The sequence below is a fragment of the Eptatretus burgeri genome, chromosome 3, assembly GCF_056783735.1.
Source record: "Eptatretus burgeri isolate ZD-2024b chromosome 3, Ebu_testis_v1, whole genome shotgun sequence".
Lineage (NCBI taxonomy): Eukaryota > Metazoa > Chordata > Myxini > Myxiniformes > Myxinidae > Eptatretus > Eptatretus burgeri.
Window position 1 is genome coordinate 100,683,519 of NC_140963.1, and position 24,955 is coordinate 100,708,473.

Below are 24,955 nucleotides of genomic sequence, written 5' to 3' on the forward strand. Positions count from 1 at the left end.
GTTCGGAACTACCGTGCCGGTGCAACAGTTTGATGGCCAGTCCTTATGTTGTCTGATTTCTGGTTCCTGTAACGTAACTCTGAATTTACTGGCTCAGGCTCAGAGATTTCTTGGTCGCTTTACCACCGGAGACCAGGTCCAAAACCAACTTCAACAAACTTGGGCTGGTCGCCTTGATTGTGTTGGCCTGTGTAAACTCTGATAGGTCGTAATTGGCACTGTTGTACTTGACCAACCGTGCCTCATGCTTGATCTGCCTCACCACCAAAGCAATGCTCCTCTCATCCGTATTATCTACCTTAACTATCTTGAGACTTTTAGCAACGGACTCACGGAAACCACAATGGCAGCACAGCCATCTACCCGAACAACGATAACATCCTTACTCATGCAGTCAGTCAACTTGCTTAACAAGTCACGTCGAGCGAGCTTGCCACCTCGATCCGAGTACAGGGAATGCAGTTCAACACTATTCCATATTCTGGACCTGTCTCGGTTCTTGTACTCAATGACTTCCTTCAGAGCATTTTCATCTGCACTTCCAGTTGGCAAATCGGCATATGTGGGGACTTTCGTGAAACTGTTACAGCAGCGGACGTGGTACTTGCACTCAGCAGAAGGTAGATCAGAAACAAAAGCAAGGTGCAACTTGACCCTTCTCACGACATCATCATTACGCTGCTCAGCAACATCAAGGAGCATATCTTTCATAGTTGGGAGTGGGTTACGTTCTGTGTCAAAATATTCTTTGGTCATACACTCACGAACGCGGTCCCATCTTTCTGGGTGTCTATCATCAATGGGTAAACATTCCTCACTACAGAACATACAATCGATCACGTTTGTATTCAAACACACCTTTGTCAGCTACCTTTGTATGAGGCCTTGTAGTTGTCCTTACACCCTCATCTTCAGCCTTTCTTTCTTGTAACTTTCTCACTCTCTCAATTTTCTCTTTTGATGTATAAGTACAGTAGCAACCTTTGTGGCAGGCCATGCTTGCCGCTTCTCCACCAACATCAATAATGTTCTGTAGCTTAGCCTGCAGGTCCCCATCTCCACGGGATTTGGCACACGAGATGAGCTTCTTGATCCCGATCTCAGTGAATTTCGTTTCTTCTCCACCTCCGTGACACACCGGGAGAAGACACCTTGAGTCAGCCATCATACGTTTCTCTGAAAAGAAGAAGAGGTGAGATTAGAATCAATGGGATCGTTCATCAACTATCGAGTTGGAGTGATCTGCAGTTGATGCAAGGGTCAAAACGTTTTAAACCCCTCAATAGTCCAAAAATGACATTGAACTTGACCTTTGACCCTGAATTTGACCCCCGAACCACACAACTGACCTCAGAAATCGATTTCCTCTAAAATAGAAACCTCTAAATTATACGGAAAAAAATGTATCACACGTGATTGTAGGTTGATTGGTTGAAAAGTTATTTTCCACCTCCGTCCGCGGTGGCCATCTTGGATTCATACAAATTATCAGAGTTCCCCAAGGTTGCCACTCCGGCAACCAAGCTAAATTTTTTCTATAGACCCATGCGAGTACGAAGCCATCAAAAAACAATACACTTCTCGCAACAACAAGGTACTCAACCTGGTAACTGGACTAAAATTCAGAATCACTGCTCACCACCATTCATTAATTCCACTTTTTCCCCACCTGTGGAATCAACTTCCACACTCTCTTCAATCTCATTCTTCCCTCCAGATCTTCATGACAGCTGTTCACCACCATCTCAAATCATCCCCCATCCAAAACCATGATCTTTCCTACCCCGTCAACCCCATCCCAAACCCCAGCCCACCTCGTTCCAAGTTTCCAGATTTTCCTTCCTGAAAGTTTGCCCCCTGAATCCTCCCCCGAGACCTCATTCCTCCCCACATCCCTTATTTATCCAAGTTTCCCTCGATTTTGTCCTTCCACCCTGCTGTTTATGTTTTCCCACGCTCTCCACTGTTCCTTTTGTTCTGTTGCATCCTGATCCGTTCAGTATTGGCTCCTCCATGAGCCTTGATTTTCATAACCACAAACTGAGCTATCCCACTTTCCCAATGATTATATAACATATTTGTTTAATCCTAAAAAGTTTCCTATCGGCGATGGACAAGATATTACACAAACAAGTCGTTCTCAATGTACTTGGAGTTCCTGAGATCACCTCTAATGATAATTGGCATCAGATGCCATGGTGCATCAGGCATATTTCTTCTAATCATGAGAGGTCCATGGGTTAAATGGCATTATTCTTACCTATTGCTTGTTAAGTGTCTTGAAAATAATGAATGCACATTTTAAATTAAATGCAATCATTTTAAATTTGTTTTGTGTCAATATTTCCATTAGTGTTGATTTTCACACATTTATTGTCACTTCTTCCACCTCTGTGCGGTTAATTAATTAACTGGTTTGGATTATTGAAATTTGTAGGGCTTTTCAAGCAGCAGTGGGATATTCTTACAGTTGCATTCTCATTACGAAATGCAAGCAATGTAAGTCTCATGCCCAAGACTCAATGTAAGACTTGAAACTCAAGGATTTGAACTGTAAACCATGAGATTTTCATTCAACTTCAAAGGAACTCAACTCGCTGATGTTGAAATGGACTTGCCTGGAGGAAGCGATTTCAAAAAGGAAAAATGCTTTTATTTCATTCCGAGGTTTTTAATGGAGACACAAGTATATTCCCAATGTTTCCGTCACTTTTTGACTTTGTTGAGAAATACATTTGTCCATAATATCAAACTCCAGCTCATATGCCTGTGATGAGGAAATATCGCTGCTGCTGTTTTAGCCAGTCTTGTCAGTAATATTCATCACTTTCAAAATGTTGACCAAAATATTATTTTCTGGGATCCAAATAGCTGATAATTATGTTCTGGTGTGATATTTGGATTAAAGAAGCTTTGGTGTCACCCTTCACTCTGTCAGGCCAACATTCCCACTTTCTTATCTCTCAGTTTAGCAATGTGTGTACGGACATTGTCATGTTCCATCATAAGTCTTTGGAATGCAAATGTCTGCATTTTACTGAGAGCATTTGGTTTCACCTTGTTTGAGGACATGACGATGCTGTATCTGGCACTGTCATCCGTTGTGCCTCTTTCGGAACAGTCCACGCATACTAGCCCCTTTGTCACAAACCATAATGGCCATCCATTTTTCCATGTATGCCTTCACAAATACACTACACCACTAATGCTACTTTTAACCTTTTGAAGCAAAAACGTATCACTGCTCCTCTTAATATATCGAGGTACGTGCACTCGGCTTTGAGCGTCGAGCACGGGTTCGAATCTAGATTCAGATACAAAACTGTCACCCTGGTATTCCGCATGCAAGTGGTGCTTCTATGTGTGCGCTCTCCATCAGAAGGACGTTAATCTGGAGGACACATCTGCCAACACTGGTCATTGGTAGATGCGAAAAGATCCCACGGTGTGTTTCGCAAATTGTAGCCAAGTTATTACCGTCACCTGGAAAAATTCCAAATTTCTGCCCTGACTGATTGCTGGGACAGCAAAGGCAAACCACCCAGCATACCCTTTGTGAAGGAACTGCTTTGGCAGCACCGTCCTTTTTCCAACAGTGTGTTTGGCAAATTGATAGGAATGGTGATCGTGGCAATAATTTATCACTTGTTCATCACCACAGTCTCCTGGTGTTAACTTTTCCACATTTACGAGTGCAATGAAACACTTTTTTTTTTTAAACCTTAAACAATATTTCTATAAAACTTTACCAACAACCAGTCAATCACGTTTTAACCGTAACCATAAGCCTTGCATTAAATCCCAACACTAATTCTAATCCGAACAATGACTGTAACCTCAACATTAATACAAACATTACATTATCACTAACCCCAACTCTAACAAAAACAATAACCTTACCAAAATTCCACCAAGCTTAATCTCCTGAGTCTGCTAAAAAAAAAAAAAGAAATACAATAAAAGGCTTCAACAAAAAGTAATGGCAACGAACAAAAGATATATTGTTTACTCTGTCGGAACTGTCAGTGCAGGCACACGTCGGGTTGGTACACTAAAGGTAAAGGACATGATGGATTCTGCTTTTCTTGCTGCACTGCGGCCTGAAGACAGACATTGGCCAGCTGTCTGCAAGCCATGTTTACGCATCCGTGGAAAGGCGGCAGATGCCACAGACACCGCTCAAGATGATAGCAAAGCTGCCAGAAGAGTGTCTGCACATGTCAGTGAACCAGGTAAGCAACTCACCTGCTATGATATGAAGTGGGAGTCAAGGTGTGAAACTAAGAACTCTCGGCTTACCAAGCGGCAACTCTGCTTGTGACGATAAGGATTGCCAAGAGCTTCTTTTATTTATTGATTCACTTATTTTTTTTTTTTTTGCCCCTTTAAAAGTGAAATTAATGGTGGAGGTTATCCGGTTTACAATTTAAATAAATAATTATACAGCGAAACCTTTATCCTCGGCACTCGAGCGTGCACAGCCGGCTGAATCCGATATGAGTTCAGAGCTATTTTTCAACATTTCTAGTTGACAACACACTTCCTCCTCAAACTTAATCCTTGTATTTACTGAAGCTCAACATTTATAATCCCTACAGCATTACTTTTTATTATTTTCTGAGACATATATGTGTGCAAATCACCACTTATAGTTTTTCAGGCCCGTGCTATCTGCCAGACAATTTGCATTATGACACAGCTTCTGTCAATCTTTAAATGATTGTTTACTGCTGCGAGAAATTATATTGTATTCATTTATGCCACTGACTAAGGATAGACTGTCGTTTGTTGGTTGGATATCTGAATTATTGGTTCCAAAACGGGATTGGCAGACATTATCAAGAGTTAAGGAATTGTGAACTCGACTTGAGACTCACTTAGGGCTGGCAGGATGGCCTCGGCCCTCGAGGTATGCACACTTACCTCTGAGCTGTCTCGTCTGGGTTTGAATCTCATCTCAGCTACAAACTGTTGGCAAGCAGAGCGAGGCGTCAATGGATGTGTTGTCCCTCAGATGTACGTTGAACTGGGAGTCCCATCTATGAGCATTTGCTGGTGGACGTTAAGAGACCTCACCTTGTCCATCACAAAGAGTAGACGAGCTATTGCCGATATGCTGAACAAATTACAAATTCCGTCCCGAAACCTAGATGGGGTCTCGTATCGGTGGGACAGCTTCACCAAATGCCAATGATGCTACTCGCAGCTTTGGGCTGCATACTGTATGAAATTTATTGAGGAATCCAAATAACTTTTTCTTTTTTTTAATGCAAATAGTGTATCAAAATCAGTACAGCAGAAAATGTTACCCCACCCTTAAACAAAAAACACCACCTCATTTTGAGGGATTTTTGGAGTTTTATCAATATCATGCCATTTCCCCTGTTGTTAATGAATCCTACTCTCCAAGAATCAAAAAAAAAAGTGTATCATGAAAGCATGTCTATGAACAAGATAAGTGTTACTGATACAATATTTTCATCTCCCTTTTGGATTGCAGACTCTCGTGGTTTTTGGTCTGCCCTCGGTTGCACAGCTTGTGTCATCAGATTTTCACGTGACTTGGAGCGCTTTTGGAACTTGGGCTTGTTACAGAAAATGCAGATTGGATCATACAACCTTGCTTCTGATGACGATCTACTGGGTGGCCTTTTTGATGTGTTGCCACGACGACCAGCCTCAGCACTTATGCTTTCATCTGCTTTCCTTTTCAGAGTCTCCAAATCTCTGTTCATGGTGAAGAGGCTTCCGCATTTCCGGTGATCAAATATTTTTGGGACTTTTTAATCTTCAAGCTGTTTGGCAATGTCTAGAATAGGGGCATGGTTCCTCGCTTTGGCCGCTTCAAGTAAAGACAGCCAGGAGTTATCGTTTTGAGGACTGACCAAATGGTCATCATCTTCATTAGATACTGTATGTGTATCTTTCGGAGATTCCTTGTGCTCGAGTCTTTTTTTTTTCCATTCTGAAGAAAAGTGATTCTGCTAATCCACTTCTAACTCAAGTCTTCTGTTGTGCAGAACTATCATTGCCACTGCAATACCTGACATAGCTAATAAAGCATATTAGTATTGCTGGTGATAACATAGCAAATGCAAATATAATATACTGATATATACACACACAACCTGGTACAGGAAGATGACTCCCTCCATTGAGGATCCTGTAATATGAACTGAAACTGTGAAAAGACAAGGTGATGTCCTGCAATTTCAATGGGAATAACTCGCTTGTATTAATTGATTGATAGTAAAATAGAGAAGATAATTTTCACGGGATTAAGTCAGACTTGAGATCGACCAATGATAGAACATTGTGGTATGCCACACTCACTATATGTCTGATGAGACTTCTTCTGAAAGCCAGTTCATTGTACAACACAATTATGAAGTTCAAGGGAAAGGTTCAACCAGTTTGAGTTTGTCAATAGTTGGAAGCATCTGTTGCTTATGTCCAAAGTACTTTTAGGATTTTCACAAATTTATGCATATTTAGCCATTATCTGAATATATATATATATATATATATATATATATATATATATATATATATATATATAAATTTATGTTACATTTAGATTTACCACCTCTCCGATGCTGAGTTTGGGTGTCCTTATTAAATAATAAATAAAATGGAAGCACTGTGAACAAGATACACGGATTTTTTTATATGATGGGATTTTCCGATATGGTGTAGGGATAACATATTTAAATATATTTATAATTAAACGACTTACATAAAATGGTTCTATTTAATTGAAGATCTTACTAAATCTCGCTTCTAGAAGGTCATATTTGCGGAAAGGGGACAATATATTCTGCTGAACATTTTGCTCTGGATAAATTTACATTTTTCACCAAATTTGACATTTTTAACAATTGTTTGATGAAATACATTAAAATTCTTGTCATATTTGCATTAACCATGACCCCCAAATTATTACCACTGCCACTGAAGGTGAAGGAGGTTATGTTTTCACCCCCTCTCTGTCTGTTTGTCTGTCTGTGTGCAGGATGTCTCAAAAAGTTGTGGACGGATCTGGATGATATTTTGTGGAGAGGTTCGGTTTGTGACAAGGACGAACTGATTAGATTTTGGTGATGATCCGGATACGGATCCAACTATTCAAATTTTTAAAGCGATTCTTCACCATTGAGAGATTGGGCTAAACTTTTATATATCACGATATCTCAAAAAGTTGTGGACGGATTCAGACGAAACTTGGTGGACAGGTTGGGTGTGTCACCTCGACGTTCAATTTGGGTGAAGATCTGGATATGACATTTATTTAATTTCTAAAGTGATTCCTTACCATTGAGAGATCAGGCCAAATACAATTATATATAATGATATTTCAAAAATTTATTGCGCCCGATATGTTCCCGGAGATCAGGCATTACGTGGTGGAGGTATGCGCTCTACCAAGGGCCCTTCTAGTTTCAGGATGTTTTGTCAAAGTATTTGTAGTATGCAAGCAAAAAAAAAAAAATGACATTTTCCTTGATTTGTCGAATTTTCTGTTTTGGGGGAAGGGATAGCAATTTTAACAAGAAAAAGTTTGTATTGGTGTCAAAGCCAGTGAGCAATTGCAAATTCAGGCCCAGACCAGGAAACAAACCCAAGTCCTCTGGAAAACTGCAGCAGTGCTCTGCCGTCTGAGATATCTGGGTGACCCATTGGCTGAGCAACGCAATTCTTCCACATATACATGTGCCACTCTCTTTCCCCCACTGCTTCTGGGGCACTCGCTGCCAACCATAGGAGCAGCTCAGGCCTGCTCTCTCGAGGGTCTTCCTCCTGTGGGGGGTCTTCCATCCATGTCCGCTTCAAAACAGCTGTTCACCACCACCTCTTATCATCCCCCATCCAAATCCTCGATCTTTTCTACCCCCCGATAATCCACCCAAGCCCACCTCCTTCAAATTCCCTGCTTTCCTTCCTGAAAGTCCCTGTAATGTCCATCTTGTATACCCCATGTTCCCCACCCCATCCCTCTCCCTTCCACAGATCTCCTAATGTCTCTGTTCCCCACTGTTTTGTCCTTCCCACTCCCGCCCCTCTTGTCTCATGCCCCCCTTGCTGTGCGTTGTGTGTTAGCTCTCACACGAGCCTTGACAAGGTATACAAAAAAAACATAGGAGGCATCGTGATGCACTTAGAAATGAGCAAGATAGAATATCATAAATATATGTGGAAGAATTAGAGAGTGGCACTTATAAATGTGGAAGAATTGCGTTGCTCATCCAGTTGGTTGCCCAGATAGCTCGGATGGCAGAATTGCATTGCTCATCTGGTGGGTTGCTCAAATAGCTTAGATGGCAGAGCACTGGTATGGTTTTCCACAGGACCTGGGTTTGATTCCTGGCTTGAGTCTGTAATTTTTCCACATATATTTATCATTTTCTATCCTGCTCATTTCTAAGTGCAGGTATGTACAATTTGTGCATATATATATATATATATATATATATATATATATATATATATATATATATATATATATATATATATATATATATATATGCCTGGTGGTGGGCTTTGGGTCCTGGGTTCAAATCCCACTCGGCTGTTGAATTAATACAAAGTGGGGTTAACTCGGCCTGTCATCCTTCTGAGGTCGGCAAAATGAGTGCCAGCATGCTGGTATACTGTGTTGGAGTGGTGACCCGTCCAGGATTGTACCCAATAGCCAAGGTGACTGCTTAAGCAGCACCAACACCATGCACAGAGTATGGTCCCAATCTTCTCCTCTCCTATATAAGTTTAGAGTGGTTGGAGATATCCATGGTTTGGAAGAAATGTGCATCCACCCAAAAATGTAATCTGACTTTCCCTGCCAATACAGTAAAGCCTAAAATGTTGCAGGAGTTGTGTTCCTGGAAAACTCAGCAATATTCAAAACTGTAATAGTTAAAACAAATTTTGTATGGTAATAAAGGGGTTAGGTTCCCACGCTTCCAGAAAATAGAGGAAGGTGGGCAACAGCCAAAAGTAGACATGTAATAAATGAAAGAAACATGTTAAACTAGAAGGCCACTCGGTAGAGCGCGTACCTCTGCCCCACAATGCCTGAACATATCCACAAGATCCACAAGAACATATCGAGCCTAATACATTTTTGAAATATCATGCTATATATAATTTTTGCCCCGATCTCTCAATGGTGAAGAATCACTTTAAAACTAAATAATTCATGTATCCAAATCCGGATTCAGATCTTCACCAAAATCTAATCAATTCTTCCTCGTCAAACACCCAATTTGTCCAAGGTTCATCCGAATCCGTCCACAACTTTTTGAGATATCATGCTATATATATCCTTTTTGGCCCTATCTCTCAATGGTGAAGAATCACTTTAAAAAATTTTCGTAGTTGGATCCAGAACCGGATCTTCACCAAAATCTAATTTGTCCATCCTTGTCACACACCCAATCGGTCCACCAAATATCATCCGGATCTGTCCTCAACTTTTTGAGATATCCTGCACACAAACAGACAGACAAGCCGGTAGGCAGCTATGGGTCGCCGAGCATGGAAACTATAAGATATAGAGCGAAATGGATGTCATATAGCGGATAGGGAATCACCTTAAGATTATGCAAATCAAATCTCATCCAGTTCCATCTACTGATAACTACTCAGTATCCATTTGAATGAAAAGTACCGAAAATGCGGTTTGAAATCGGAAATCCCCAAAGTTCGAGGGGGTGCTGTGGGTGAACAAAGATCTAAATCGAAAATCCGGCTCGATCGTTTATGCACAATGTATTCCAGATGATTAGTGTGAATTTTCATGACCATCCGACCATAACCCTTGGAGGAGTAGCATTTGGCACGAAGGCACCTCCAGCTCTCGCATATTATCTATTTTTGCACTAATTGACCTTTGATCCCTGACCTAAGGGAAATCGGTCAATATGCCCTGAGGCAAAGTTGTAGTACTCATCGAGTACCATGAACCTGCAAAGTTTCATTCGTATCGATGCACTCACCTGGTCGCTAGGGGGCCTTCAATTTTCACCAATTTTTGCGCATCCCCTAATTGTAGGGGGTGCTGCGGGTAAAGTATTTCATATATCACAAAAACACGGAATATATTTGATAGAGCATCACCTGTAGATCATTCGTGCCAAATTTCATAACCCTGCATGGGATAATGGCTTTCGGAACTGATTTCGTGTGAACGGTACCGATTTTGAATGTTTTTTGGTTGTTGCTAGGGAACCAAAGCGTCCCTAGCAACCATCACAATTTCCAAAGCACGAGGTCATAAGATGTACCTACCACCCGAGTTTGGTCAAAATCCGCCGACGTTTACTACCAATTATGCTGATGAAAAACGAACAAACATCCAAACAAACAGACAGAATTACTGACAATAAGGGTCACCTATTTCGGCGACCCAACAGAGGATTGAAAACATACCTTCCTTCATCTTTGGTGACGGAGGTAATAGATATACATCGGCTTTTCGATGAAGTCTCCTGTGTTGAAGCAGATTAAACATGGCCCTTCCTTTCTATACATTACGGTAATGAAGGGGGGAAAGTTGGGGGCGTTCGGCTCGCAGGATGGGCTGGAGGTACGCACACTCTCCTCAAAGCCGTCTAACCTGGGTTTGAATCCCAACCTAGCAATAAACTGTCATGCTGGTGTTTTCACAAGCAGGGTGATTCATCAATGTGTATGCTGTCCCTCGGATGGACGTTAAGCTGGGCATCCCATCTGCTGGAATTTTAAGACCCCACAGTGTCCTTTGTAAAGAGTTGTCAGTCGAGTTATCTCCGGCATCAGGAGCACCATGAAGAAATTCCAAATTCCTGCCCTAACTACTGCTGAAAGGGCAATGGCAAACCACCCAATATAACCCTTGCTGAGGAAGCTGCGTCAGCAGCACTGACACTCTGTGAAGACAATGGTACATCAGAGAGAAAGAGAGGTTGTGGGCTTCAGACAAAATAATCTCCTTAATCGTGTCCCTTTGTAAGCTGTCCATGTGCTTGTTTTATACATCGTTCTGCCAGGGTCGGGGCGAGGGTATTAGGTGCCCTCGGCAAACTTCCAGCTTTGTGCACCCCTACCCCAGTGAAACACATTTAATTAACTTCCCAAAATGCATATTGTGCATTAGCATGAATAAAACTCCGACATTTATAATTACACATTTATTTTACATGAAGAAGGCGAATCTGAGACTGATTGTATATTCTCATTGTTCTATAGTTTAGCAGTATATTGTTACGGATCTGGAAACCATATACATTCAACATACAGGTCCCAAAAGTTAGTTATGTCGTTAAGTACATGTGAGATAGAACCCCTCCTTGTGTCTGGTGGGGGAATCAAAGGTGTGCGTCGCGATTTCTTTTAGTTAGGTTATTAGATCTAACAAGCCATCTAACAACCATCCCACCCCCCGTCACGATCCACCGCCAACCGGCTGCCTTCTCGCACCCTGACGTGCCGAGGCGGGATCTCGCGGTTCCAGTTTCTCGGCTTCCACAAACGTTGTAACTCTTTCACGACGACCTTTGCAACATTGATACTGTTGCTCGACAAGTATGAACCCGCGTGGAAAGAGTGGGTGGGGTTTCCCTGCGGGGCCGAAATCCCGCCCAGAAAGGGCGAACCCATAGGAGCCTGTCCAATCAGGGCGGGGAGTGACGTCTGATTGAGCGAGCCCCGCCCCGTTGAGGGAGGTCCATAAATTCCCAAGCACTCTCTGAGGCAGGGGGTTGTTACAAAGGTTGTTCTGAGGTTTTTGACAGGATTGTGGTGGTTGAGAGTCGAGTGAGGAAGAAGGGTCGAGGAGGAAGTTCTCCACGGGTTTGTGACAAGGTTTTGGCTTGGGCTCTGAGGGTTGTTGTTGAGCGTGCAGTTCTTTTGAAGCGGAGGGTTGAGCAGAAGGTCGTGAAGGCGGCGAACGTGTCCCTGCTGGCCCTCTACAAGGAAAGGAAAGAGCGACCCTGACCCCCCTCCGTGGACCCCGCTATTCACCACCTGAGCTCCGCCACGAACCACGAGTCCCACACGTGTGACTGGGGACAAAACCAACGACCATTGTCAGGTGCCGCACCACGGAGCACCCCCTTCCTCCGACGGTCAGGTATCCAGCTGGACTCTTAGTAGAGGAAATAATGGAAAAAATCGTTCAAATGATTATACAAGCATGAAACTTGGCATAAACATTCACATTGGGACACTTAAAATGAAGTCGATGAGCCAAGTGAAAATCCAAGATGGCTGCCATTTTTCAAGATGGCTGCCAAATTTCGAACCCAAAACTCCATTTTCATCATATCTCTGAAGATTGTTGATGGATTTGAGTGATGTAAGTCTCTACCTATATGTTTTTTGACATGTCAAACCTGATTTTGCCATTAATTATCATCCAAGAGACCTCCTTGTATCACTAAACTTATTTTTTTAAGTCATTGTATTTAAAAGTTCATAGATTATACCACTGAGGGTGGAGTAGCGATCTATGTTAACATTTGGTATTAACATTGAATCTTTAAAATCTTTCAAAACATGCACAGGATCCATTTAAATTTCAATATGACAGATGATTTATTCATCTTTCACTGTTTCAATACAAAAACACACCTTAAAATGTAAATGCATAATCATTTAACGTTGAGCAAAATCTTCCAATTTTCATTCAAACCATTAAACCTTGCCGAACACATAATTTAACTTGGTGAACACACAGCTTAACTCATTTTAGCCAGGAAAAATGTTAAATGAAAAGATAACTATTGCAGTATCTTTTCAAAGTTTCTGGACAGAATCTTGTAACATATGCTTTGGTTAATGCCATTTGGACGGGATCAATCGCTGACTAGCTCCATACATGTAGATGCAAGGACAAAAACAGCTCCTTTGCCGTTACATTATGTGTAATTGGGTGCACAGTGTCTCTAAACTGGGAAGAAATCATGCACAATGTGCATCAAGTAACTAGAGTCATTGTCCTTTCTTGCTACTCCAGACACGTGCAACTGCAGAGTGCTGTGCAGCTCAAGCCACACCGAAAACATTTACATCTTCCACCGCATTCTTTCTTGTATCCACACTTAGTCAGCTGCTGTCAGCTGGCTGCAATGGAAGGAAGGATAGTCCAGCATATCCTCCAGATACCATCTAGTTTGTTCCAACCCCAGTCACTGGGACTGTGCTCTTCTGGCTGGCGGATTGTTGCCTGACCCCAGATGCATCCTGCTTGAGAAGCTGCTCGTTTTGAATGTTCCTTCAGTGCAGCTTGAGTTGGTAGTTTAGCATCATAAGACCTTTGTTTGTGTGCAAGGAGGTCTAATCTGGCATCATTGATATGCATGGTTGCACTAGATCGGTCATACATGAGCACCACAAACCTCTCCAGGCAGTGCAGGTCATCATCATCATCATCAAACTCAGTTGGTTTCTGGCTCAATTTGATGAATGTGCTAGTTAGCTCACTACACACATTGCATGTTTGCCATGCAGATTTTTTCCCTTTCCCACGGAAGACAGAGACAACATCACATCCAGTAAATGCATGAAAGAATGGCATTCCATGGGCTCTTCCTGGTCCAATCTTGATGACAAGGTCATGTACAGGAATCCACCGTGAATGTCTTCCTTTACCAAAGGCAATCCACATTTTCTTCAGGCCCAGCTTCTGCAGAGATAACATTACAGAGATGGCAATGACAACAACATCAGTATCATTTGCTTTGATAATAAGTGACTCATTTCCCTGCACTGCAGCATGTCTAGCATCTATAAAAATGCGGGTATCTGCCTCTTCATGTGTGCATGGAGCTACTTCATGTAGAGGTATCACCTGGTTGCTGATTGAATCTTCTCCTCTTGTCACAATGATTGGGTTTGTTGTTTCTGTGACTGATATTCTGTCAGCTAGGAAGTGGAACAGCTCGGTCTTGTTGGTGTCATCTCTCAAGAAATTTTTCCAGTTGGATGGGACTTTGCTGCTCCCAATAACTCTTCGTCTGGTTCCTTTTCCATGCCGAGTCCTTGCTTCAGCCTTCAAGCTGCATTGCTGGTATGTATCAAATACCACATGGGCTAATTATCCCCCCCCCCCCCCCCGGAGGGAGTGAGCGGGATATCGTAATCGTCCGGTTTGTAAGCAACTTTACGGCAAAACGGCTTTAGCAAACACTATCAAATTTAATCCACAGGTGGGAAATGAACCTCGGACGACCCCATTAACTTTTGGGTCCAATTGGATCAAAGGTCAAGGTCAAGGTCACGAAAAGATAAAAATCGTTTTTCGCTCATAACTTCGTCAAAAATGATCTGATTTACTTCAAACTAAACTTATAGTGAACCTTATTCTATTTGTCACTTATAATACTACCCATCCCTACAGTGAAAAATGCATATTTGTGATAAATGGGTGGGATTTGTTGTGCCTGGCACCACTTGTTTAAACTTGTTTCCATAGGAACTGATCCTGGGAAGGATGTCTTCTCTGGCATAGTTTTCAAATGTCTTTGATGAATAGGGGAGGTAGTGCATTGATCAGGGCAGAGCCATCTAATATTATTACATCTGCTTTTGGTTCTGCATCTGGCATTGCCACTTCATTTTCCAGTATGTCGACCAGATGGGACTTCTGACAGGTGTGGAGCTTTCCACCATCACTGAGAGATGCAGCGAATGACTGGTTCTCATGTCGGAAGAACTCATGTAAATCACATTCTCTACTCTGACAGGAAATTAACAGTCATGAGAATAAATGACAGTCTTCCTTTATCACCTTCTCCTTGGACATGCCTCCAGCCTGATCCTGTTTCAAGAAGGTGATCCTGTTCTTTTTGATAGGCTGATAGAATGTGCTTCCCCCCTGAAGTGAGTTTCCACTTCCTAGTGCTTCTATAAATGAATTGAACTGCTCTCTACCTCTCTTCTGGTGTGTCTTGATCATTTCAGCCATTGTCGGCTCAGCAATATCAAGGGTATCCAAGACAAGGAGGTCTGCTGATTCTTCCTTGAAAGGATTGCCCATCTCCTCTAGCACCACAGTGAGTCTGTTCACCCTCTCAAAGAAAGTGTGTTGAGCACTTTCATTGTCTTCATGGTGCTTCTTGCTGATGGTTGCATCTTTTGTTCCAGAAACTGCTTCATATTCGGCAATCAAGCGACACACCTCTGGCCCAGCCACCATCCACCTTCGAAGGGCAGCAGGATCCTCTGTAAGTCCGATTGCTCCGCCATCACCTTTGATGATGGCATTATTTTGTTCATGTGCTTGGTCAATGGCCAGAGCAGAAAACTCTCTTTCAGATTTGTGGACAACAAAATTTCCCTTGTGAAACTCTCTTGCCACCTCGGGATGTTGCAGGTCCAAACACATCATGTCTCTCGGGTGAACTGGCAGCCATCTTGCATAATTGATATTGTTATTGGCAAAGAAGTAGGGTATCAACTGTGAGAGTGCGTCTCGATACAGTCCAAAATCTGCTTCTTTGAATGACCGGATCAAGGTGAGAGTGGTGAGCTCCATGGCCAACACAAGATCCCAGTATTGAAACTGTGTGCTCTCAAGTTTGCGTTTTTCACTCCAAACTTCAAAGCTGAGGATATCTGCACTGTCGGGTATGTCACTACAGTAAGTACTGAATGCTGCCTTCATCAGTTTGTAGAGAGCTCATGCTGTGATTTGATGGGCCTGCCGTGTCCGTGTAATGCTAGAGACTGACAAGAATGACTCAGCGGTGCCTGATGTGGCCACTCCAGCCTGAACCAGGGCTGTGACCCACCCACTATCATGAAGAAGAAGTTCCGAGTGACCTCAGAGCAGCCATCTCTATGTGTTGACCTCCAAACATGATCACAAACTTGTCCTCACCATACTCAGGCCAATGCCATTACACCTGCTTGGCCAGAGCATACAGTGGTTGGTCAGCAGCCATTACAGGAATCTGTCCTGGATTTAGGAATGCAACTGTGTCTTGGATCTTCCCCATTACATGCTTGACGGTTGCTTTTTTCACTGAACTGCTGGATGTTTCAAGTCTATTAAACGTATTTTCTTCTCCATATGGGCTAGGTACCATCATTGCAGAATTTGTGCACTGTATTTTTGGAGCAAGACATACTCCTTCACACACCAAGTATCTCTGTGTGCTACCCTCACCTAGTTTAGCCCGCGAGCCAACGCGGTTTACCGGGGTGTGGCCGCTGCCGTGCACTAGCAACTTCTTGGAGCCATAGGTTAGAGTTGGGGTCTGTAATGAGGACCAGTGTCAATCGTCCATCTATAGGATGTGGCTGACTGCTGAAAAAGGTACTACCTCTACTACTACACCCCTACACCCCAAGCAAACAACAAATTTGCAACTAGGTACTTAAAATAACATTGGTTTGGGCACAAAAATAAAATACAACAGGTTAAAAATTGATATCTAAGAAGGTTTTAATGGGTACAAGTCTGAAGACGGCGATGGTTCACGAGCGGTATTTGACGATGTGGATTGTTTCAGAAGTCAAGGATGAGACAATGTGATAATTTTTGACCAAGTTATAAAAATAATCAACATGATGTGGTACGAGTGACAGGTTATTAGCTGCAAAATGTCAAAAACCCGGTTTCGTTCAACAACTTTCTTAATTTGACCTTTGCATAACCTTTAAAGGTCACAAAACAATGTTGTGGACATTAAAATAAGGAAACAGGATACATGCTATAGCTTATTGGAGTTAGTTCGTCGAAGAAGGTTGAAAACCCGGTTCGATTCCCACAACTTTGAAAATTTGACCTTTGTGAACTTTAAAGGTCAAGGATTATGACCTTTGGTGCAAAACTTCCTCTGGAACATTCCAGGAATAATATAACGTCATATAGGCTATATGGCATTTCGCACTGCTCGGATTATCCATACTTTGATGAAATCAGCGTAAAAACAAACTTGAAGGGGGCGCCACGGGCAAGGTGTTCGAGATAGAGCAAAATGGTTTCAAGACTTGAGGTGGGGAATGACCTCAAGATTATGCATAAAAAATATTGTCATCCGAGCTCTCAAAGTTTGGGTGTTCGTATGATTTTTATGTCAAAATTCGCAATTTTCTAAGTTCGTGACCTTGACCTTGGGACTAAAATGAAAAATCGAGCTCCGTGGGGCTATGCAGGTGCCATTGGGCTAACCAAATACTGAAACCCCTGCCAGCTTCGACAAACCCCCTCGGAGAAGATGCAAATTGAAATCGGCTACCCCCTAAAAACATATGTTTTTTGGGTGTGGCTCTGCCCATAATGGGCGCACCATGCCCATTCTCAGGAAAACACAACTAGATCATGATATAAACCTCCCACCCAAATTTTATCAGGATCGGATCAAAACCCACGGAGCTATGCTCGGGACAGACAGACAGACACCAATAACGAATATCGTGGTCAATTACTGACTCATGAACCAATAATCTGTTTCAGCATGTCCCAAAACATATAAATAGAAACTGAAATCATTCAAATAAGTCATTTCTTTCATGAGATATGCCAAAAATTGTATTTCATGGGTTTAACCAGTGGCCATCTTGAAAAATGGTGGCAATCTTGGATTTTTGATTGGCTCATCGACTAAAATTGAAGAATGACCCTTTGGGCATGTTCATACCAAATTTCATGTTTGTATCACCATTTGAAAGATTCTCCTCAAAATCAGCTGTTCGCTGCTCTACTATCTGACCAAGTGTGACCACTCCTTGGCTTTTTTCACAAGATCTTGGCTATTCGTTGTTCACCTTGGCGTCTTGATTTTCTATAGGTTTTCTATTATCATCGCTTTTCCGAAACCTTGTTAATTCTTGGCTTTTTTCATTGGCTCACCCTGGCATTTATGAAAATGAGGAGTGGTCACACTGCTCTGACCACCAGCTCGTCTCTCTCCTCGGCTGCGAGGGTCCAATAAAGAACTCTGGGTTTATTTTCATTTGTGTGTGCATCTGTGTGTGGGCCCGTCTTATAAGTAGAAACTGTTTAAGTGTTTGTTTTTGATCATTGTAAATATTACTTGCATATCCGCGTTAAGTCTTCCCTGTGTCTTTATATTGTAAATAAACAATTGTAGAAATGTCCCCAGTTAGTTTCCGTCCTTTCTTGAATTGGTTCAGCATGGTTCGGATCTGAGTTTAGGTGGGGTTTTATCCCCGGTAATCGGACAAACAAGTAGCCGGGACGTCCGATGCATCCGAGCCGGAAAGGTGGGTGGCAGAGTGGTCGTCGGTAGGTGTAACTTTACCGCTGCCGGTAGAGTGAATCAGGTTTGGCCAGGCGTTCCGATGGCGTGGTTCCCCGGTAGCAGAGACCGCGTGGTTACTTAGGTACATTAGATCTAGACAAAATAACCCTACACCACGCGCTCGAGATATTGGCGTTCCACGGTCGGTCAAACGACCAGCCGTCTCGCGGAGTTATCCGAACGACAGCCTACAATTCCAGGGAGTTTGGTGGGAGACGACGCAACCTCCCCCACCTCGTGGTCGTTCTCGCCACCGACCCCCGGCCCACAACAACATGTATATGTAGATGGATGAATGTATATATATATATATATATATATATATATATATATATATATATATATATATATATATATATATATATATATATATATATTGTTGTAGATTTCCGCCCGTTCGCCGTGCGCACAACCTCTTCAGCCCAATCCAGGCTGCGCGCCCACCTTACGCGACAATCCAGTCGTAGCTTCCGTACCAACGCCGAAACACAGCCACGGGTGTTTTTAATACACCACAAGCTTGTCAATGCTCTGCCCGCGCAACAGGGTTTATCGCCGAATTATCGATTTACATAATTAGTCGGGCGGAAAGAGACGACCAAGAGTTTGTACCTCGACGAGAACTTGTATGGAAACGAGCCGCTTAAGCATGCTCGTACCGTGTGTGAATGCCAAGCGGTTTTAAATCGCCAATTTCCATCTGACAAATTTACTTTTATCGGCTTTGAAAGCCAGCTAATTCTCCGTATGCACCATAGCAGTCAATGGAATGAAATGACACAACGAGCAGATGAATACTTGCAAACAATGGGCATTTATTTCTACACAGGCAATGTAAGCAATCAATGAGGGAATGGGAGCAAGACATGAGAAAGCCTACAGCCGATTTCTATTTATTATGTACATGCACTTACACAATTCACTACTTAACAAGACAGGCGCCACACACAGACACACGCACACACAGACAGAAATTGTGTGGCTGGAGCCTTTATTCGGCCTTCAGGTCAGAGGACAGGGGAGCTGAGGACCAGGGTAGCTGGCTACCTGGCCGCCCACTGTGCGGCTGGACGATCCCGCCTTCCAGGAGCTCCGGTCACCGGGGACTCGCGCGGCGCAACCGCAGCCAGCCGAGGTGAGCCGAGGTGATCGCCCAGGCTCGCGATCATGTGGAGGAGAAGGAGATGGCGACACTGGGAGCGTTCTCCTTTTCTCTGGGCTGGCTGGCTCCCTCCAGAACTCGTGCACGACCACCTTGCCAGGACCAGCATGAGAGAACAGCGACGACCGTGCCAGACCCAGAACAGAACGAACTCTTCTCCAGGATCAGCACGAGAGAACAACGACGATCGCACCAGACCCAGAACAGAACGAACTCTCTCCAACCTCCAACCTCCCCGCGCGCACAGACCGCCCTATTTTTTTTTTTATCTCCCCCTCTCCGACAGGGACAGGGGGAGCAGCCTCCTCGTAACTCCGCCCTTTCCACACCGGACGACCTTCTGCGCATGCGCACCCTGTCATTTCTCTGAGAAGCGCCTTTTCTTCCTTTTCGACTCAGCTGCATTCGGTGGGAGCTGCCGCATTCCATGCCCCCGCGAGCGTGCGGAGGATGCCGGGAGCAGAGGGTTTAGTGGGTGGGGGCTTCACCTTTCACCTAATGAGCGCGCAGGGGACGCTCGCTGTTCTGGCAGTGTGTCCACCACCAACGGGCATTTCATGGCTGTTGCTGTTGTTGCAGATGGTTTTCCTAATACAAATCGCAGCGCATGAACATTAAATTACCGAGTAGACTTGGGTCGGGACCCTAACTGGCAAACATGTAATTACCGATATAACTGAGCTGAAGGACCTGAATGTTGAGTGTGATAGCTTTCCAAATCCGCAACAATATATATATATATATATATATATATATATATATATATATATATATATATATATATATATATATATATATATATATATATATATATATATATATATATATATATATATATTCAAAGAAATTGACATTGTTATGTGTTTAAATATGGATCATGTGATGTCATACTATGATCGTTAGAATTAGGAATTTTACCTTCTGTGCTTTCAGTTTCCCAAATTTCGAAACAAGTGCCCTCAGGTGAATGTTTTGTGCAATTTCATGTTCCATTGACACAGTGGATAGCCCAACAAGTGTTTGTTGCATCATTGAGGAACGAATGTATATGTTTTGATCAATTTTAAGGCTTAGTCACACCTTGACGTTTTTGCCAGCAATGGCAACGTATTAAAATGTATGTAAAACGCTGGTTTATGCTGAACTTTTGATATTTTTTTTAAAGATTCGGACGTATTCATAACGAGTTGGTCGTATGCATAACATATTAGTAAAGGACACAGAACGTTTTGTTGTGTTAAAGCTAACTTATACCAACGAATGCTGAACCTGTTGTCGGCCTTCCCAACCTATGCCCAACGATAGTCTAACTTATGCATAGCGTGCTGCACGCATCGCCGATGATGACGCGACGTAGCCTATTAAAAACCTGCCGCACAACGATTCAAATCATAACCGCCGCAGAAATGGAAGTGTCAACATCACAGTCACACCTTGGCGATCTTGCCAGCGAATGCCGACCTCTGAAAAATGCGTCTAAAACGCTGACGCACGTCGAATACGGTTTGGGTAAGTTTGGTATGCGTGAATAAAATGCTAAAGTACGCTATCATACGTCGTAGTAAGTGGAGTACGTCTTGTAATTATAAACGTGTTAAACATTTTACGACCTACTTGCTGTATGACACACGTTCCGCATGCGATGGGAATAAGTTGTACGCAGTACGCACGATATGCGAACGTTGGCACAGGTCGATAAAAGTTACTTGTAAGTTACTCATAAGTCAAAACACTCAAGGTAATGATTAGCGTCAGTGTTCCAGACTCCCTGTTTTTTTTTTTGTATTTTTTTTCTTCGGTATGACGGTGATGTCAACACTTCGATTTCTAGTGCGGTTATGATTTAAATCGTTGAGCGGCAGCCTTTTAATAATATTACATTATAACCGCACTAGAAATCGAAGTGTCGACATCACCGTCATACCGAAGAAGAAGAAAAAAAAACCCCAGGGAGTCTGGAACACTGACGCTAACCATTACCTTGATGTGTTTCGACTTATGAGTACCTTACAAGTAACGTGTATCGACGTGTGTCAACGATCGCGTAGCGTGCCTTCAACACGTTACTCATAGGTTCGAAATAAGTTTCGGGTACGCAAAACATCACCTCGACGTGTTTCGACTTATGAGTAACTTACAAGTAACGTGTGTCGACGTGTGTCAACGGTCGCGTGACGTGCCCACAAGTTATGGCCAGCGTTATGCGGAACGTGTGAGTCATACGCTGGCATAAGTCTTAAAATTTCAAGCATGGAAAATTTGAGGACAACCGAAAAGTACAACGTTTAAACAAGCGTACTACGATGTATGGCAGTGTTTTTCAGCGTGCTCTCAATGTTATCAAAACTTACCCATAACGTATTCGACGTGTACCAGCGTTTGACACAAATTTTCCAAAAATCGGCATAAGCTGGCTAAAACGTAAAGGTGTGACTGGGCCTTTAGCTTGGAAAAGCTTTGCTCACCATTGGCTGCAGAAACAGGGAGGGTGAAGACGATGTGGAGAGTAATATATGTATTGGGGATGTTATCAGTGATATTTTTACAAAGATAAAAATATTTTGTGGTCGTGCCAAGTTTGAAACTTGTCTTGCAATGGGTGGCAATTCACTTGCCGTCCTCAACGAACTCTTACACCGAATGTACCGACTGCTGAGCTCTCTCTCCCGAGATAACTCCACCCGTTCACTTTTTTTACCCTGTGATCATGCGCTATTGGTTCTTCCCCAGGCTGCTTGAGCCAGGACATGCCCATCATTCCCAGCAGTTTTCAGGTGGTGTTCGTAGTTCTTATTTCAACGCATTATCACGGGGCAAACTTTTGGTGTCCCTGGAGAGAGGGAAGCGGTTTCACCTGGCATCCTAATGAATGGCCATCAACAATAACAGCTCAGATTAGAGGAAAAACAAAAGCAGTCTGCTTGTTTACTTGTGTAATCTCATGAATCATTCTTTCATTCATTTTTTTTCCGCCCCAATCTTTGCCGCTCTCAGCGACTGCCTCGTTTTGCCAAGTCTAGTGGTTGCACCGACCTTATGTTCTGCAACTTCGAACACCAGGAAATAAATAAAATAAACACACTCTCGCCTCGTCCAAGATTATCCAAAACTTTTGCTTTCAGATCAAGACATCACTTTCCTCAACTTTTTTGCACTTGGTTCACCAACAGCAACAATTTTCCTCTTGGGAGGAAATGGTTAAAAATCATTAAGGGCAATAATAACCGAAAACAAAGGAGTTGATTACGATTACATGGAAGATTACACCGAACATAGTGTTGACATGGAGATAGGTACAGTACAGTACTGTACACGCTGTGAGTCTCAGCTACCACCTGCACAGCAGCAGCCCCACTGATTTACAATTATGTGTAAAATCGAAACTGTCAACAATATTCACTTATTTTATCCATTGTTTTACACTTCAGGCGTTAACGATGCACGAGAAACACCAAAAGGCTCGTGGTGTGAGATGACTGTCACGACTTCGCTCAAAAACCGCGATTGGTCGAAACTAAATCGAAATCACGAAATCGGCACTCAAGAGGTTGCCCGCGATTGATCAAAACCCGCGATATTTAAGGGCTTCCTGTCTTTGATAAATCACAAGTGAGAGCAGACCCCGTCGTCTCGGATTATATCCCATCCACTAACCCAAAGGCTTTCCTCAAGTCAAAATAACTCTCAAACACAAGGTGCATTCTCAGGTAGTGCATCGTTCAAAGTTGAAACTAATTTTATCCAATGTCTTTTTTTGGCAATTTTCTTTGTCCATTCCTTTTTGAAACGACATTGTGTGTTTCTAAAAGTATCTGTTCCAGCTTGTGGTGTTCTGGCCTTGTTTTTATTTTGTGTGCCATTTCTCTTCTAATTTGTGATGACTTTAACTGTATGTGATAGCGGTTGGACCTTCACAGATGTTGTTGCAGCTATTTTAACACGCTCGTGTTTTGGCTTTCACCTTGTAGAGTGCACGCTAATGAAGGTAGCAATATCATGCAGCTCTCTTCATTATGTGATGGCTTGATGCAAGGGTTGTGCAAAGTGCACTCGTATGTTCAGCTCAGCTTCTTTGCCCTAGGTAGGACTTTTCGAATGTGCCATTGCTTCTAATGCTTCAATAGCCCTCGAGGCACCTGCACTCGCATCACCATCTCTTTTATCAACAACTGTGAATGCTATGCAGAGCATATTTTCGTTGGTAGAGTGAACAATTGTGATTTTTCCTCCCATTTTCAATCGTATCGTGATACCAATGCTCGGTACTACAATGAAAGATGATGTTTTTACATGTAAACATACAGCACACATGTCATTATTTGAGAAAGTATTCCACTCACAAGAAAAGGTGAGGGGGGACAAAATTCCGGATGTGCTCCGGAGAGGAGAAAAAGTTGGAAAGATCATGAGCTAAGCCAATCTTCTGAAGGCAAGATAAGCTGCGATTACTACCACTGCTAACTTAATATTCACGATTAATCAGACTTTGTGGGTTCAGCTGTTGGAAAGGTTCGGCCCAAGTATGTCATGTAATGCCCAGAGACAAGTCTGACATTCGGCTCGAGCCGACTTGGGTAGGAATTTGGAATTTGTTCTGGGTGCCCCTGGTACCTCTGAAGTACACCATGTGATCTGTAATGCTTGCAGATAGGACACACCCTGCTTAACGTCCATCCAAGGGAGGAAACACCTTGCGATGCAACGCACTGCCTGTGAATCCGACTGTTTGTAATCAAGTCTAGAACAGAACCCAAACTAGATAGTTCAAAGTTAGTTGTGCTACTTCTGCACCAGCCTGTCAAAACTACCAAAGTCAAGGGAATAATTTTTGCAAAGGTAATAAAAAGTTTTTTTTTTTTTATAAATGGACAATAATGTCATCCAAACATATGAAGTAATTTTGCAAGTTCAGGTCACACTACTTTTTCCATAAACCTTTCAAAGGTAGCTTGAGCATTTCACAAATGAAATAGCATGACTCTCAACTGCGAAAATCCTCTCCCCAAGGAGAAAGTGTTTTTTACAGGACAAGCTGACTCACTCTTTACCTGTTAATTTTATCCTACTCTTTAGATCGAATGTACTAAACCATTCAGATTCAGCGATAAAGTCAAGACAATCATCAATTTGCGGAAATGGATCAGAAACTTTCGAGGCAACTTGTTTACTTTACCATTATGAGCTCACCTGGAGCTGGACTTGAGTCTGGTGTGCTTATGCGATCAAGCAGTGTCCGTAGGTGAGTGAGTGAGTGAGTGTCAGTCAGACCGTAAACACTTTAGTCATTATCGCTTGAACCAAACACACAATTTTAATGAAAATTGGCCACAAGTTTCATGTCTGATGCCGAACGAAAGTGTACGAACCACATCAAAATCTGTGCTCATTGTGGAGGTGAGTATGAGGTGGGAGGGGGTGGTTTGACCCCACCCCCCCTCCAAATATCTATTTGCTTTCTTCTCAGAAACTACACACACAATATCGATGAAACTTGACCAGAACCTTCATCATCTGTGATGAACCAAAGTTTATTCACGGCATAAAAAAA

At 42.7% G+C, this 24,955-nt stretch overlaps 2 protein-coding genes across 4 annotated transcripts in view; one reads left to right on the top strand and one right to left on the bottom strand.

The window, feature by feature from the left end:
- Positions 1–6,547, top strand: part of LOC147030536 (uncharacterized) — a 75,757-nt gene extending 69,210 nt beyond the window's left edge. Inside the window, exons 2-3 of one of the 2 annotated variants that reach the window (XM_085874677.1) lie at positions 4,032–4,232; positions 5,501–6,547. In XM_085874677.1, coding sequence (XP_085730803.1) covers positions 4,067–4,232; positions 5,501–5,763 — 429 coding nt within the window. In that variant the 5' untranslated portion in view covers positions 4,032–4,066 and the 3' untranslated portion in view covers positions 5,764–6,547. Of the gene's footprint in view, positions 1–1,116; positions 4,233–5,500 lie in introns of those variants that run through there. The other variant, XM_085874676.1, reaches the window with a different exon arrangement.
- The window catches only part of LOC147030537 (uncharacterized), a 31,921-nt gene continuing 8,010 nt past the window's right edge, over positions 1,045–24,955 (bottom strand). Inside the window, exon 2 of one of the 2 annotated variants that reach the window (XR_015056436.1) lies at positions 1,045–1,176. Coding sequence is in view for 1 of the 2 variants with exons in the window: in XM_085874675.1 (XP_085730801.1) it covers positions 13,091–13,660 (570 nt within the window). In the remaining variant the exon portion in view is untranslated. Of the gene's footprint in view, positions 1,177–12,686; positions 13,661–24,955 lie in introns of those variants that run through there. The other variant, XM_085874675.1, reaches the window with a different exon arrangement.